Source organism: Cajanus cajan, chromosome 2, assembly GCF_000230855.2.
Source record: "Cajanus cajan strain Asha chromosome 2, NIPB_CcT2T_4, whole genome shotgun sequence".
In the NCBI taxonomy this organism is placed as follows: domain Eukaryota; kingdom Viridiplantae; phylum Streptophyta; class Magnoliopsida; order Fabales; family Fabaceae; genus Cajanus; species Cajanus cajan.
The window spans coordinates 75229944-75246300 of record NC_138518.1 but is presented as its reverse complement, the minus strand read 5'-3'; the positions used below and the strand labels follow the sequence as shown (position 1 = coordinate 75246300).

Sequence of the window (16357 nt, the reverse complement as noted above, 5' to 3'; positions counted from 1 at the left end):
CCTTGTATTTTACTCAATTTTGTCAATTTATACGCGTATGACTTGACTTTGCTCCTATACAAATCTACATTGGTCGCTTTATACACGAATGACTCGACATAACCCCATACGACATCGACTAGAGTCATAGAGAAGACTCAACATTTCACATCAAAAGTTAACTTCTCAAAAAGGATTTTTAACAACTAGGTTCGTTAAGCATCACAACACCATATCCTTACAAATACAATTATATATGATATCAAATAAATATTTGTAATTTCAATCAATAAATGAGTTCTCAATTACACATACCCAATGTCATATATCATATACAACATTGGTTTATATGTAATTTATTATAAAAAAAATTATAACATTATATACAAATTTGTTATCACGCTATCTATTACATAGGTTGCAACAAAATTGATAAAGAGCTTGACATTGTAAGTTATTTTTACATAATGTTAATAGACCTATTTCACCCAAAATGAGAATAAACTAAACTTATGAACTTATAATCTAAAATTCAATAATCAAATTATTTCTATAATCATAAGTTTATTCCATATCACACCCAACCTATATAAAAGTGTTATTGCACTTGTTGATTTATAAGAGTGTATTTAACAAATCACTTTAACTTATAAGTTAATTTAGCTAACTTATAAAATATTTTGATTAAAATTAACTTGTTTATTTTAATAATTTCTAACTTAATTTTAAAAGTCACTTTAAATAGTTTATGGTGTATAAGTTATTAATTTCGTTTACCATTTTTGTTCACTAGTTGAGTTATTAATTTCGTTGAATAAAAAAATTAGTGTGTAAGGTTTTTCTTTTCATTTTTATTCTTATTATTTTACTTAAAATCTCTCATATTTTCGTAGGTCTTAATTATTTATCACTTTTTTAATTTCACTTTTGGATTTAAAGTATTATTATAAATTTTATTAAAGTTTTTATATAAATTATTACTTCTCTCAGTAGTATATAAAATTAAGGGTGACAAAATGGATCATAGTCTAACCTATTAGTTTGTCGAGTCAAATGGTGAGCCAGAATTTCTAACTTGTTTTTGTCTGATGGACCAATGATAGGTTGAACCTAAATAAACCAGATTAATACATTTTGTTATTCTTACATAAAATATTTTTTTTAAGAGAAGTAATACATAATTCATTAGAGTAAACTCTTAATTTTTTTTTTTGTGTAATTATAATATTGATATGAATTATTTATTGTCATATCTCAAAAATTATGAATATACATAAAATGAATATTTTTCTTTTAATATAATTTGTTTCGTTCTTAAGACAAAAATTAAATTCTAAACAACTTAGTTGAAGTTTAAAGTTATTTATCACTCTTTTATCCTATATATTTAAAAAAATTACTGGCATAATTTTAAGATGATAAATTATTGAAAACCATTAATAGTATAATATTTTTGAAATCCATCATAATTAAGACACTAGGGCAAACAAGCATATTTGTTAAATATAAAAGGGTTGGAATAACGGAAATGGCAAAGGTGAAAATAGTGAAGAAGTGGAGGGTATTCTCTTGAACAGAGACGGGACAAAAACGAAAGAAGATTGGGAGCCCTTAGTTTGGCGCTTTCTGCGGCCATCGGTGAACCCAACGCCATTCAACTTTGAATCATTCTTCACTCCTTTCAGTCAAACCCTTTCTCTCTCTCTTTCTCTCTTCAAATTCAGTTTCCATTTCCAATTCCTCTGGAGTTGGTTCATTTTCAGACGAACCATCTCTAAATCCGTCAATTCATATAACTCTACGCCAATGCGCTTGTAAACGTGAATGCGAACGTGAATGTGAACGCGGTTTCGTTTCAGATCCAGATTCATGGGGATGTGCTTCAGCATTGAAGATGAAAAGCGCCTTTCCGTCTCCGATACGAGCGCCAAGCCTAAACCTGCTGGTAACTTCGATTTCCGTTTCGATCCGATACGATATGGATTCTTTTGTATTAATCGATTCACGTTGATCGGCGTGTGAAATAGGATCTGCAGATCGTGAATCTGGCGCTCCATTGGTGTCGAGTTCGATGAACATCAAAGATCTCCGCAAAAGCGCTGGACACTGCAATGTGGATATTTTCACGTACGAGGAGCTGAGGCTCGCGACGAAGCACTTTCGTCCCGATTTCATTTTAGGAGAGGGAGGATTTGGAGTTGTATATAAAGGAGTCATAGACGATAGCGTAAGGTCAGGTTACAAGACCATCGAGGTCGCCATTAAGGAGCTTAATCGCGAAGGATTTCAGGGCGATAGGGAATGGCTCGTACGTAAACTTACTTTTCCTATTTATGCTTTGACATTGAATTGTTTTTTCTGAGTTATTCCTTTAAATGTAGTAATAATCTAAACGTGTTGCATAAGGCAAATATTGTATAACTGTTCGGTTTTCCACTAGGATTTAATTTCTGTGCATTATATGTTAAAAATGTTGTAATCCCTTAACTAATCAAAAATCAAGATAGAAATGACTTTTAAGGTAGTAATTTTAAGAGTAAACAAAGTTACATAATACCTACCATGTATGACAATTTTTGGTTGTATGATAGTGTTTCTTTACATTGTCGTTATATAGACAAATTATACTTTCAGCTGTTGCAGAAAATGAGTGGTGTAAGTAAATAGGGTTTGTAGTTGAGGGACTTGAGAAGAAAAAATGATGAACTGTTTGTTGCCAAGCATCCTCGTGGTTCAATTTGATTTTATGTTTGAACGATGAGAATTGATATTTAGAGTGAATGAAAGGGGATTTATGGAAGGAAGTAAAGAGTTGACAGGACCAAACTTAGTTGCATGGTTTTGTTTACTTTGCAGGCGGAAGTTAGCTATTTAGGTCAATTCAGTCACCCCAATCTGGTGAAGCTCATTGGATATTGCTGTGAGGACGAGCACCGGTTGTTGGTCTATGAATACATGGCAAGTGGGAGCTTGGAGAAGCATCTTTTTCGCAGTAAGCTTTGCATGAAATTTGCTAATGCATCTGATTTTTTAAATTGGACTAAGGTTATATATACTGAGATCAGATTATTCATGATCTGTAATTGGATTAGTACCAGGGAGGTTGTGCTTTATCATGTTATTGGCGAAGGCTCACATATTTTTCTCTTTATATAAAAGACTAGCTTAATTATGTTAACACCTAGTGGATTGGAGGGGAAGCCTTCTTTGAGCTTCAAAACTGTGTTGGTCACCTTCCAGTCCCCTCCTCTCCTTTTATGTATGTGGGTGTTTATTCATTATGTAGTTTTCTTGGGGGCAGCAAAGGTCCCAAGAATTTTAACACCTTTAATATATTACTAACATTTAACCTTGTCCATGATTTTGGAGTGCTTTCCTTTTGCATATATCTTCTATATGGCTCATAGCATGATGAGTTAGTTATATGGCCAAACAAGATGTTGGAAAAACTGATCCAGTTGTAAATGTCCTCTTTGAAATATAATCAAATAAAGCTCCCAGTCTTGTCATCAATTCATGTAATGAGTGTCTATCCCATCTTTTGTCACAGCTTGCTTTTGACATGGAAGTCTTGAATAAACTCATGATTCTTATCATTCAATTCTTTGATCCTTAAGTGCATTTCCTAGATCAATGTAAACCAAAAACTAAAAGAAAAAAGTGGTTAGGAAACGGCCTCTACTTTACAATCCTAACCATCACACTGTTTCTTGATGCTAGGAGTGGGCTCAACGTTGACTTGGTCCAAACGAATGAAAATTGCTTTACATGCTGCAAGAGGGCTTGCTTTTCTTCATGGTGCAGAAAGGCCTATCATATATCGTGACTTCAAGACTTCAAATATCTTAATAGATGCGGTTTGTTCCCTTCTAGACTTCTAGTTTATTTATATATAACGTATATAAAGATTGTTATCTTGTTTTTCAATTTGTTTCCTATTTTCGAAGATTTGTACAGAAACACTGAAAACAACTTTATTTTCCCCTCTGTTTCCTGTACAAATGAATGAAAGCACGTAATAGATTGAAAAAAGATGGCAAGTTTTTAATTAAAAAGTGAAAATAGAAAATTAAAATAGGAAATGAAAACCCAAGTAAACGGGGCCTTAAGTTTTTGTAGCCAACATTTTACTAGGAGCTGACATTTGTAGTAGTATTCTCAAAAGTAGTTTCTTCTTTTTAACATCATTAGATATTTTTCTGCTTTTACAAAATTTGAAAGGAAAAAACTATTTTCATCTTCCATAAGTATCTTTCCTAAATCCTAATTATCAACCCTGTATTACTTGAGAATTGAATTTTAAAAAGACCTGGTATAAAAATTTATATTATCTTCTTTATGGTGATCAGCTAATGGTTTCTTCAGAAGGCTTTTAAAACCGGATGTAATTTCTGAAAATGTTGTATGCCACCATAAAACAAGTGAATTTTGTCTAGGTTTCTACTATTTAATATTCAGTATAAACCTGCAGGATTTCAATGCGAAGCTTTCAGATTTTGGCCTTGCAAAGGATGGGCCGATGGGGGACCAAACCCATGTCTCAACACGAGTAATGGGCACATATGGATATGCTGCTCCTGAGTATGTCATGACCGGTGAGTTACTTGAAGCTATTTATAGTGAATTTTGTCATTTCATTTTTCTAAATTCTCTGAAATATCATGAATTCACAAGTGATAAAAAAAATGCAATCTCATTTTTTATGTAATGTACTCAATTGTTAGTTGTCATAAACAACTGTTATAAAGACATGCCTGAGCCTTCACTGCACGTTGTTGGAAACGAAAGTCTGCATGCATTGATTGACAAATTGAAGCCTCTAAATTTATCTGTCATTGGTATTATAAGGTCTAAGGAAGAAATTATGTGAATTCCTATATTCTAGATTTCTGTCCGTGGTTGGAGTTTTGTGACATTAAAAATTTAGAATTGTCTCTCTTCCTGTGGGATTATGACTGGGTACATCCCTTCTCAGCCCCTAATATGTTAAGAGGCTATGTGCTTTGTGCACTTGACTGTCCTTTTTTTGTTTCTAACTTTCAGTTTGTATAAACATTGACTATTTATGGTGTGGGAAACCATTTTTTTTTCTTGTTAACAGTCCTTTAAATCTTAAACTGATGATCGAGCCACTATTTTAGTATGTGCTGCCTCCTATATCATAGATGAGTATGTATGAGATTACATCTTGGAACTAACCTGTTTGTCATCATGAACAGGGCATTTGACAGCTCGAAGTGATGTTTACGGTTTTGGGGTGGTGCTACTTGAAATGCTTATTGGTAGGAGAGCATTAGACAAGAGCAGGCCCAGCCGAGAGCACAACTTGGTTGAGTGGGCCCGCCCTCTATTAAATCATAATAAGAAACTTCTGAAAATTTTAGACCCAAAACTAGAGGGGCAATATTCAAGTAAAACTGCAATAAAGGTGGCCCAGTTAGCCTACCAATGCCTTAGCCAAAACCCGAAAGGCAGACCGCTAATGAGCCAGGTTGTTGAAATTCTCGAAAACTTTCAGTCAAAGGGGGAAAATGGCGAAGATGAAATTCTTCAGAATGGCGGTACCAGTATAACCCTTTATGAGGTTCCCAAGGGCAGCAATGACCCTCCATCTTAGGGCTAAAACTGACGAGGTTTACAGGAGCGAAGCTTGATGGGAAAAAAAAGCTGAAGCCAGCCTTTAGATGTCTATAATTTATGTTGTTCCTTCACCCAAGTTTGTGCTCTCGACAGATAAGTCGTCTTCTTCCAGAAGTAGAAGTCTCACCAATGTGGATGGCAATTAAAATTTGTACAAAATGCTAGCAGGTAGTTCCGGTTGGTGTTTCCAGATGTTTGTTTGCTTTGAGCAGAATTGGCGAAGGCAATTATGTGGCTTAAGCATTCATTCTCCTATGTTGTATTTTATTCCAATTTTGAGTGATCAGGACGCTATTTATTGGAATGTTTAACAGAATTATTGTAAAACATTTTTTTAATTACTTTCTGCGCCCGAAATGCACTAGTTAAGCATCTGGTGCGTCAAATCAATGGTGGGGATGTGATTTTAAGCTTTGAATTTAAGAAATACCTTAGATTCAAGCTCAATCTCATCTATTGCCACCTGTGATCAATATAGTTACGATGGATTTTATGAAATGTCTGAGATGAGTTGAGGTTATTATGTACAAATATCGCTACATATTATTTCTTTTCCAAAATCTATATAACAATTGAAACCTGTATTACTGCTATGAAAAATTGCTACACGCTCTCATTGATTTCCTGGCAACTGCTGGTATTTGTGGATGCATTGGTCGCTTCTGTTTATGATGGTGCTGGCGGTTGCATTAAAAGGCTTCAATCATCAGTAAGGAATGTGCACTTTTTTAACTGGCTGCACGGATTAATGCTTTTAAGTTGAAAGTGATTCTTGTCCTTGATCCCTACCCTCGGCAACCTTCAAGACTCTAAGGAGCATAAGACATTGATTAAGCGTAAATGTATTCGAGTCATTTTTAAGCATAGTGATAATCGACTATGATTAATCTGCTTTCATGGCTTTCGGTAAATTTTTCGATTGCGGAAACCAATTAAAGTGCTGGGTTATGCCGTTTTGTTACCGTTAGAAATTCGATTTTTACATTTTTAACGATAACACGTTTCAGCACATCTGGCAACCTTTTCAAAATCAATTATAGCTCGTTTGTAACAATATTTCATAGAAAACCTATTTTAAAAAATATATATATAATTAGTTTTAAAAAATCATATATTTGCTTCAACTTTTTAAAATAATCAGAATCAAAAAATCTAAAATCTAATAAAATTCACAAACAATTTTAAACGATTACTCATAAAACTACCTACTTATAAAAAAATAATTTGATAATTCAAAACAAATAATTAGTTTCTGCTTTTAAAATCTCTAAAAAAATCATTAAATTATTTTTCATCAGAATCAGTTCTTTTTAATCTGTAACTAACCCTATATTTAACTCTACACTAAACCGAACATTCACTTGCCCTGCCACGTTAACTAAAGAATAAAATACTAACTACTTCGTTGCTTAAGACCGATTTAGATGTAACGAAAGAAAAAAATTGATGAAAAAAAATGTAACGAAAACATTTTTCCAAGTTTATACACCAAAATGCACCATCAAACTAATTATGCTACTCGACGATGGACCCAGAGCAATAACCTTGTGAGAAGCATTGGTCATTATACAAGTTATAAATTATTAAAAAAAACATTTTCCATTTACAAACAAGAAAATTGAAGAAACGGATACGGATGGCTTGGACTTCATTGGTCAATAAATCACTATATAGCTTGATGGTGCATATTAATTAAAAGATCTCAAATGAATTTTGTACCTTTTTCTCACTGTATTTTTAAATTTCTTTTTTCGAGCAGAAAATGTCAGGGAAAGAAAAAAACATGATGTTTCTTGTATCTATAGAAAAAGAACGATGCTAAAAGAGCCACGCTACTGTGATTCATCCATTGGGTCCTGATGGTTACAAGATTGAGATCTTACATCCTGATCATCTTGCCTGGCCTCTTCAGAATCTACCGTCTTGGAAACAGAATCCTCAAGAGCCTCAAGAAAAGACAAAACTGTGAACTTGTCTGCCAAGAAAGGAGAGAAAAAAAAAAATCAGCAATGTTGAATTATCAAACCAATAATCCGATAATAGTTTCTAACAACACTTCTCATTTTTGTTTCCTTTCCAAAAACACATGATATTTAAATACCGATTTAAAAATAGTGAACATGCAACATGTTTGAACCCTAAAAAGACGTGGAAGTTTGAAAGAAAATGCTGCAAGACAATCTGAGTTGTGTTCAATGACAATTCCATTTTCCACTTATACCAGCCACTCCAAAGTTAAAGAAAGTTTATGATACTGAAACCCCTACCATACCAAATAGAAAAAGGGAATAAACGAGGAAAATGGCATGTCCATAGAGAGATTAGAGAAGAAACAACTACTGTGGGCATTAGAAACTCTAGTATAGAACTCAATAATGCATATGCTATGCTAAAGACTAAGAAAGCACTACTCACATTTACTTGGATCAATTCCAAACTGAGACAAGTCAATCTGTCCCGTTCGAAGTACCTATAACAATAAATAAATAATAACACATTTATTAAGTATATTTTGAAAGAAATGTAAAATAAGAGAAGTGAGGCACAGCATTCCCACATAAGTAAATGAATCTACTTGCTGACGGAAAGGTGGGCTCTGCAACAACTCCAATATTTCTTCTGGAGTCCACTTACCCTACATCAAAGAATATCATTGATGAATCCGTAAATGAAGGAATACTGAAACTCAATCACCGCATTGACATATACCTCGGGTAAGTAGGGAGCTAAACGCTGCTCCAAAGGTAATGTCTCCATCAATGGCATTATTAGATCAGGCTTGAATATATCCCCAAGTCCCAAGCCTAATGAAATATAATAAATTTGTCAAAGCAGATTTAAATTTTAAGAATATTCTGATTAGTTGATATATTTTCCCTCTCATCATCATTGTGAAAAATGTGCTTCAGTATGGGCTATTATAAAGTCTCTGGTTTGAACTTTGAATGTAATAGCATGCAATATTATCTGGTAACACATTTATTAATTTATTCATAGACAACAAGGAATAGAATAGTATCAAATGATTACCTCCATCAGGATCCACAATATTATCTGCAAACTCGTCAGAAAAACAAGAAGTTAGGTCTCTATAAAAAAAAAACACAAGATATCACTTTCAATTTCACTTATTACCTGCAGGCCCAATGTTGCTCAGTATTCTTTGGAGATCTGCCAATTTAACCGGACCAGAAGACGTTACATCACTAGTTGCTTCCACACCCAAGTTTGGGACACCTAAGTTTGCAGCTCTTATATACAACAAAATCCAATAAATTCAGTGTTCAGTTAGCTATATATAAGAGTAAGCAATAAGAAGGGTTGGATAGATACCCTTTGATAACTAAACTATCACCAGATCACAGCTTTAGCTTCACTTTTGTTCAATTTGTCTACCGAATAAAAAATAGTCGAGATTTCAACAACTTCATAGTTTGTTATACACATGTTTGTATTTTATCACAATCCTAACCATTGATTTTTCCAATCAATGGTTATAACTCTACATTTTACCCTATAAATAAATAAAATGCACTCTTCATTTTAGAGGAACCAAATCTCAAAGGAATAACCTTAAATAACCTAAAAATAACATCATTTCATGTTCAAGAAATAAAAATTTGAAGATATTTAGCAGTGAGATAAAAAAATGAAGCCATGCATCATTTGGTACTCACTACTTTGACTGGCTGATATGAGAAAATTTGCTAATGAAAATAATTTGGTAGTTTAAAACATGACAGTCAGGCCTTTACTTTCTTTCTCTTCATTAAAGAACTATTTGCTATAAAAGCAGCTTATATATTGCACCCAAATCAGATCTACTTGTTGGTTCTAAGCTCCAGAGTAATGATGATTTTGTCTTAAACTGATTCATTTAACTTACAGAAGGGCAAGGGTACAAATTCATAGCCAAGGTCCAGTGGTTCACTTTTGAATCAATCAGTCTATCACAAAGGATATAAATCCATCTAAAAGAAACAGTATATTCTGAAATTCTACAGGCATGGAGGTATCTAGCAAATGGGTCAAAAATGGGAAGTAAATAAAATAGACAGTAGAGTGAGAAGATCTGAAGGATTGAATAAACACAGAAAATGCATGAGCATGCACTATTTTCCACTTTTATTGGAACTTAAACATAAATTCAGCTGGTAACCAAAAAATAGTATTTTGTAGCAACAAGTGCTGTTGGAGATCCCCTCCCCCCCCCCCCCCCCCAAAAAAAAAACTTGTATTCTCTATTTCAATCATATCACTAGTCAACATGAGATCTTTAGCAAATGCAGATTACTTTCATCAATTACAAGAGAGAAAACCAAACCAAGAAATAAAGTATTTGTACCTAGATGAGATGTCATCCTCAGCCATATCTTCAGAAACTTGAAGTGGAAGGGATCCATCAGGCTCCTCTTCGCCAATTAACTCTGTTAATCAGTATATAATCGTCTTATTTATAGGGATAATTTGAAGCATGTTATAAATGACTGTATAAATTATTCATAACAATATCCAGAGTAATCCAGGAGTCAAAACCAAATAAAAAATGTTGCCAACTTAAAAAAAAAATCAGTAGTGTTCCATAGCTAGAGAGCACCTCTAAATATATTATCATAGTATCTATTAGCCAGTGGATTGATGAAATGTAAGATTCAATAAGCTACGTATATGTAAGATAATATGAAGCCAACTCAGACTACTGGGTCTTGCAATAATATAGTTCCAATAATGAGAAAATACGGGCCACCTTAATCAAAAGGATTGAACAACCCAAAAAACAAAATCTACAAAATGCTTTAGTGTTATATATCCCATAAAAAAATAACAGAAAACTAAACAAAAACATCAATCTAAGATTAGAAGTTATACTTGTAAGGTCTGTCAATTACTGTCCTTAAGCAATCAATTAAAGTCTGACATATCGATACTTCTAAATAGTAGTTGTACCCATACCAGGTCTATCACAGTGGAATAAGAGAAATCCAAAGAAAAACACAAAAAAAAATGTGGTTGGAGATAATCTCCTTAAAAGTATGGATTTAGGCAACTAAGCAAATAAAACAAAAAGAAAGCTAACACCCAGATGATGAGGAGAGCCAGCCTCTCCTCAAAACCACCACCCAAAATCCCAGAGAGTAATCCCCCCTTCATTGATCATTCACTTACCTCCCTCCACACATAGCCACTTTCTCTCTCCCCCCTTGGGCCCCACTGCATGATTCTCACATAACCTCTCCACTCTTACTGCCACATATCCAATCTGTTACATCTTTTTATTCCTTATCTCATACACCAACAGGCTTGGTTTCCTAAGCCCATTCAAATCCCTTCACTACTCCACAGCCCCTCTATTTCCTTTCCTTCTATATACATTCTTAAGAGGCCTATCAAAGTGGTTTCCAATTTATTAAATTTCTCTGAACCAAACAAAACGAAAGCAAACTTTAATACTCCCTTTGGTCCTTTATATGAGAAACAAATAACTAATTCATCAACTAATTTTAATTAACAATGTTATAATTTAAATTTTATTCTAGAAACACTCAGAGTTAAATGGTTTTAGTAATTATACTTAATGACACTAAACATAATTCAAAGGGATATTTTCTCCCACCAATGAGTGAGACTTGTATGGTTAATAAGTCAATGAATGCATCCACTTGCATGAGGAATAAGTGAGTGTCTCGTTAACAGATTTCACGACAAATTAAGGTATAAAAGGAAATTAGCAATTAATACAACTGAAAGTGAGTCTATGTATCTAAAAATTGGGACAAAAAAAAATGCACCCATTTATTTCTTATATAAAGGACCAGAGAGAAGACTATTCTGTACTTCAAATGCTACTCAACAATTGACCTAGAAAATTGTTGTATTGACTCATGACTACTTTGCTAATGCTTTCATTCACATTAAGAACCAAAAAAACATATTTCACAATGACATTTAAGCAGGATGATAAATGCTTAAGTTAGCAGAAAGGAAGCTCAGCATTTTCTACTTTAAAGCAAAAAAGAAGGCAACTAACCTAATGGTCTATTAATGTAATCATTCACTGAGCTACACAGTTGTGAGTCACCATCAGCATTTGATTCCTAGACACAATGAAGGATCACGTAGAAATGTAAGAACTAATTATATGGGTAAAGTACTTAGGTAGATAAGAGGACATTAAGTAATAAAAACAACCTGCATCCAGAAGAAGAACTTCCTGTCGTCACTATTAAACTTCAATATATAAACCCTTCCAGATGTTTGATTAACCTATGCAACCAAGAATTAGAGCAGTCAGAATCATCAAATAAATAACATAACCAAAATGATTGAAAGTAAAGCAATGGAACCTTCTCAAAAATAGCCTCATTGGGAAATATTATTTGATCCTGTGTTAGCTTGGGTCAAGGAAAATCAAGATAAATCCAGCAACAAGAAGCAACATAATGTTTCACTTTCAAATATCAGAGATACAGTATAAAAAGAATGATAATCAATAGAATAATGGTCAGAAAGGAGCAGAAAGAACAACTCCGAAAACATTGAATTTGAGTACAAAACCAATTTTCACTTTGAATTAAAGATGTAAAAGAAATGAAAACTCCTGGAGAATGACAGAGACTGAGTTATTACATTGAGAACAAACTAAGTGAAAGATTAATAAGTTCACAGGTCAATCTCAAGATTTCATTCACCCATCATTGTTACACAAAATGCAATCTTAAAACTTATATGTATATTGCACAACCCACAGCAAGAATCCTGTTTCAACTTTTTCTCATATAATTTCTTTAAAATAAGAAATCAAGTGAAAACTAATAGGCACAAACAGAATTAACACAAAATATAGAAATGAACTTGTACTTCTCATAAAATTCTGATGAAGTATGCTCGGTAGAAAGGCAAATGAAATATTACATTGGCTACAATGGTTGGAGAGAGTCTCCTAGCAGAAATGAAGAATAAAAAGATACTCACTAATGAGAATACCCCCTTATAGAGACGAGGATTGCTCCTCAAGGCTCAGTCCCTACAATTCCCACCTCAAACTCATCACGCCCACTAAGTAGTCAATCCCGGATAGTGGCACAGAGCGGCCATTCACAAAATCACTAAAGAAGGATAGCAGATAGTGGGGCTTCTGCTATTGCGAAGTCCAGAAAAAATATACATATTCATAATTTTATATCATAAATATAAATACTGAAAAATAGAAAAATACACAAATTAAGAGTAAAGATGTAGTCATGGTTGAGATGATGTCATGGTGAAAAGAAATAAAAGGTCTGGGAAATAGGAGAAGAACTAACGAGAAGAACTAAGATGAAATTGGAGAACAAAGGTGGACAGCTGTGAGGGAAGTGGGAACTTAAACTAGGGCAAGTCAGTTAATGTAATTTGGTAATAGGCACAACTTAGAAAACGTCCACATTCACTTAAAAACAGGGACAAAAGTATTCATACGGGCAGTTTGGTAATACGTTTACAAAGGGAAATGAAAAAGACTATTTAATAGGGGGGTCATAACAGAAAAGATTTAACAAATTAAAAACAAAAACAAATTTGAAACGGTACAAAACATGGGAAATTTCAATTTTCCCCCTGACAATGGAAATCACAGCTGCTTACACAGATGGGCACTGCGATTCCTCTGCAAAACATGGCCACACCCTCGGCGACCCTAAATCCACATCTCACCCAGGTTTTGCATAGCACCTCCAGCAAAAGGGTGTATGCAAAGCACAAATCACTGTTAAAGCAGTGCAATTGACTGCCTAGCATGCCCATCCATTATGTTACTTCCCTCTAAATACCTCTTTTCTCTTTATCCTTCTATGATTCCTGCATCTCCCTCCTCTTCTCCACTATTGCCAGATGCCATTTCTGTTATATTTTCCTTTCACATTTCTCTTTGCTTGACCTCTTTTGCCACCTGCCTATTTTTCCTCACATACACCCACAGACCTTGCTGCTTATGCTCAATATCCACATTTCCCCCTCCTTCTACATTTCCTTTCTTCCCTCGCCTTCTAAACATTCACAATCGGCCTACCATAAACAAGGTAGTATTTTCATAATTATTTTTAAAACCCCAGATCTTTATCATGTCTATTTCATTACGGAATACTTGAATCAGCCTCAAAAAGAAACCAAAAGATATTCACTTCCAGAGAATAACAAACACCAAATCAAGAAACAAGAGAGTATAAAATACTTTCACCAGAAAGAAGGAACATAATTGTGCATCACTTAAATGACGATGACCAAGTGTGCAAAATTGGGGAGGGAAAGCAAAGGATACATCTTCAACAACATTTTGAGTGCGATCAAGCCACTGAAAATGGACTAATCCCTCCTCCCCCTGAGACAAAAGCAATCAATTTAAAAATTCCAGTGGCAGTCATGGGTTTAAAACACAAGGAATAATAAAGATAAATATTCGACATTCAAGTAAACCATACCCTAGCAATTCGAACAAGACCTTTCCTTGTATCAGGAACAACCCTTTTTCCCTCGAGAAGCATTTTACCAGCACGAAACTCCAGCATAACTTCCTGTCAATATATATTTCATCCAACAAAAACCAAAGAGGGAAAAACACAGTGAAAAAACACTAACACTTTGATCCCAGATCTCTTTGACAATATTCATCAAATTCAAAACAAATTTACCATTAAATCACAATGGCAAGCCACATTTTGCAAGTTTAACACACACATCATCACCATCTACATTTTAAGTATTGTGGATCCTTATTGCAATAAACTATCTAGCACAGCACCAGCATAAGCTTTGGCACAACAATCCAGATTGTGTTTGGCTCAACATATAGAAAATTTCATGACCAAATATGGAGCGAAATCATTTATTTTATTCTTTATTTCTCTATATAAATGCAAAATTCAAAGGCGTTATTACCTGAACTGCTGGAAAAGCATCTACTGAAGACGAACTCATGGCTCCAGATTGCAAAATTAACTGCATAACATCAATCAATTACAGATAAATTTAAGCCATGCATACATGTATTCGGAATGGTGCATGATATCGGTTACTTTTCAGCAGCGAATATGAGTTGAAGTGATTTTTTGAAGATAAAAGGCAAAAATAAAATAAAACCCTAGTGGAAGAAAAATGAACTTACAAGTGCTTAGTTGAAGCTTGAAGGTTGTGAAACTGGAATCAACGGAAAGCAGAAGAAGGAAAGAAAATTGTAAAAGATAGAGCGGACGCAGCAGTAGCACAAATCGAGGGTTCCTCTAATTTATTTTTCACTGTTCTCTCCCTCTAACGCTCCTCTCTCATTGTTTTTAATTAACTAATTAATGTATTTCCTTTTCTTTCCTGAGATATTATAAAAAAAATATTTATTTTTTTCCGTTCATTTCCTGAGATATGAAAATAATAATAAAATATGCAGATTTTTAACCAAAATGGTGTCGATTAGGTTTGAATTTTATCATCACAACTGTGCACCATGTATATATATATATAAATAATAAAATAGATGGTTTGGATGCATATTCAAAAAAAAAATATCATAGATTATTACTTTTTTAATATTAAAAAATATAATAGTGTATTAAAAATGGAGATCAAAAATAATTATACATATTAATATCTCTTTTATAATAGGTATAAATAGTTATAATTAAAATTTTATGATATATAAATTATATTTCTTCTAGGTTTTTTATAATAAACAAATGATAGTGTAAAATGAGTATTATTTGTTTTTTATAAAAAAAATTAATTATAATTATTTTGGTATAAGAATTCTATGTTAGATAAAAATTGTTTATTGAGAGCGATTAATTGTTTCTCTAAAATTGTCTCCTTTAAGACTTTTTTGTTCAAAAATGAGTATTCTTGTAGCTAATTAGGCTCGGTTCAAATTTTCAAACAATATTTTACTTGCATATGATTGGGATTATCCTTCAACTTTATTGAGGTAATGGATAAGATAGTTGATGGTGGTGTTACTATTAAGGTTTTTTTGTCATTAAGAAACACTTTGTCATACTTTTGAATACATAATTCGGGAGCGAGCTTCGACAGAGATGAATATCACCAATCATATTCTCACTCAGTAATCAAACTCCAATTAAGGTAGACATGTGGTAGGTTAATAGCTAGAATTTTAAAGCTCATATTAGATAAACCATGTTACTCTATAATGATATCCTTTAATAAGTAATTAGAGTTACCCAACTTTACAAGTACTAAAGAATTAGTTTAGGAGTAAATGATTATCCATAAGAAGGGACATTGACGTCCAATGCCTATGATATAGATCATATTACACTATATTGATGTCATTTGGTGACTAATTACGTTACTCAACTTTGTAAGTATGCCTTTTTCTTGTAGGATTTAAATTGGCTTCTAAAACACTTAAGATCCAAGCTAAACTTGGCATAACCTCCACCATCCAAATTAATAGCTACTTTTTGTCATACAATATGACAATGTCATGATGCATGTCTCATTCGATGTATATACATTACTCTTCATATGATATCACTTGAGCCTATTCGTACCTCTCACATATTAGGTCACTTGTCATAGTGATATCATATGTCTCAAATCATACACTCATTTGCATATTATATGATCAATATCAACACAGAATCATTAGTGAATCACACTTTAAATTCATTATTTGTTTAATGCAATAATTTATCACTTCATGAGAACAGGAATCACTTGGTGCTCAAACTACTCACGCTTATCACAGTTGCAT

At 33.3% G+C, this 16357-nt stretch overlaps 2 protein-coding genes across 2 annotated transcripts; one reads left to right on the top strand and one right to left on the bottom strand.

The window, feature by feature from the left end:
- Window positions 1-1591: 1591 nt before the first annotated feature.
- Window positions 1592-6150, top strand: LOC109799453 (Protein kinase superfamily protein). Its single transcript, XM_020360022.3, has 6 exons — window positions 1592-1924; window positions 2007-2287; window positions 2836-2971; window positions 3700-3836; window positions 4451-4574; window positions 5199-6150. Exons 1-6 carry the CDS (start codon window positions 1849-1851, stop codon window positions 5594-5596), a joined length of 1152 nt encoding a protein of 383 aa, XP_020215611.1. The 5' UTR covers window positions 1592-1848; the 3' UTR covers window positions 5597-6150.
- A 1120-nt stretch (window positions 6151-7270) lies between these two features.
- RPN13 (regulatory particle non-ATPase 13) lies at window positions 7271-14929 on the bottom strand. Its single transcript, XM_020360023.3, has 14 exons — window positions 14759-14929; window positions 14533-14592; window positions 14076-14168; window positions 13916-13975; window positions 11964-12002; window positions 11809-11883; window positions 11648-11714; window positions 9965-10046; window positions 8755-8870; window positions 8650-8673; window positions 8329-8423; window positions 8177-8254; window positions 8035-8089; window positions 7271-7594 (listed from the first exon to the last, which is right to left on the bottom strand). Exons 2-14 carry the CDS (start codon window positions 14569-14571, stop codon window positions 7452-7454), a joined length of 966 nt encoding a protein of 321 aa, XP_020215612.1. The 5' UTR covers window positions 14572-14592; window positions 14759-14929; the 3' UTR covers window positions 7271-7451.
- Window positions 14930-16357: the final 1428 nt, after the last annotated feature.

Bases quoted from the DNA above. Each gene is read 5' to 3' on its own strand.
- LOC109799453 (XM_020360022.3), top strand. From the start codon at position 1,849: ATGGGGATGTGCTTCAGCATTGAAGATGAAAAGCGCCTTTCCGTCTCC. The intron at 1,925-2,006 runs GTAACTTCGATT...CGTGTGAAATAG, and splicing joins CGCCAAGCCTAAACCTGCTG to GATCTGCAGATCGTGAATCT. The intron at 3,837-4,450 runs GTTTGTTCCCTT...ATAAACCTGCAG, and splicing joins CAAATATCTTAATAGATGCG to GATTTCAATGCGAAGCTTTC.
- RPN13 (XM_020360023.3), bottom strand. From the start codon at position 14,571: ATGAGTTCGTCTTCAGTAGATGCTTTTCCAGCAGTTCAG. The intron at 10,047-11,647 runs GTTAGTTGCCTT...ACTGATTAACAG, and splicing joins TTACATTAATAGACCATTAG to AGTTAATTGGCGAAGAGGAG. The intron at 8,424-8,649 runs GTAATCATTTGA...ATATTTCATTAG, and splicing joins TATTGTGGATCCTGATGGAG to GCTTGGGACTTGGGGATATA.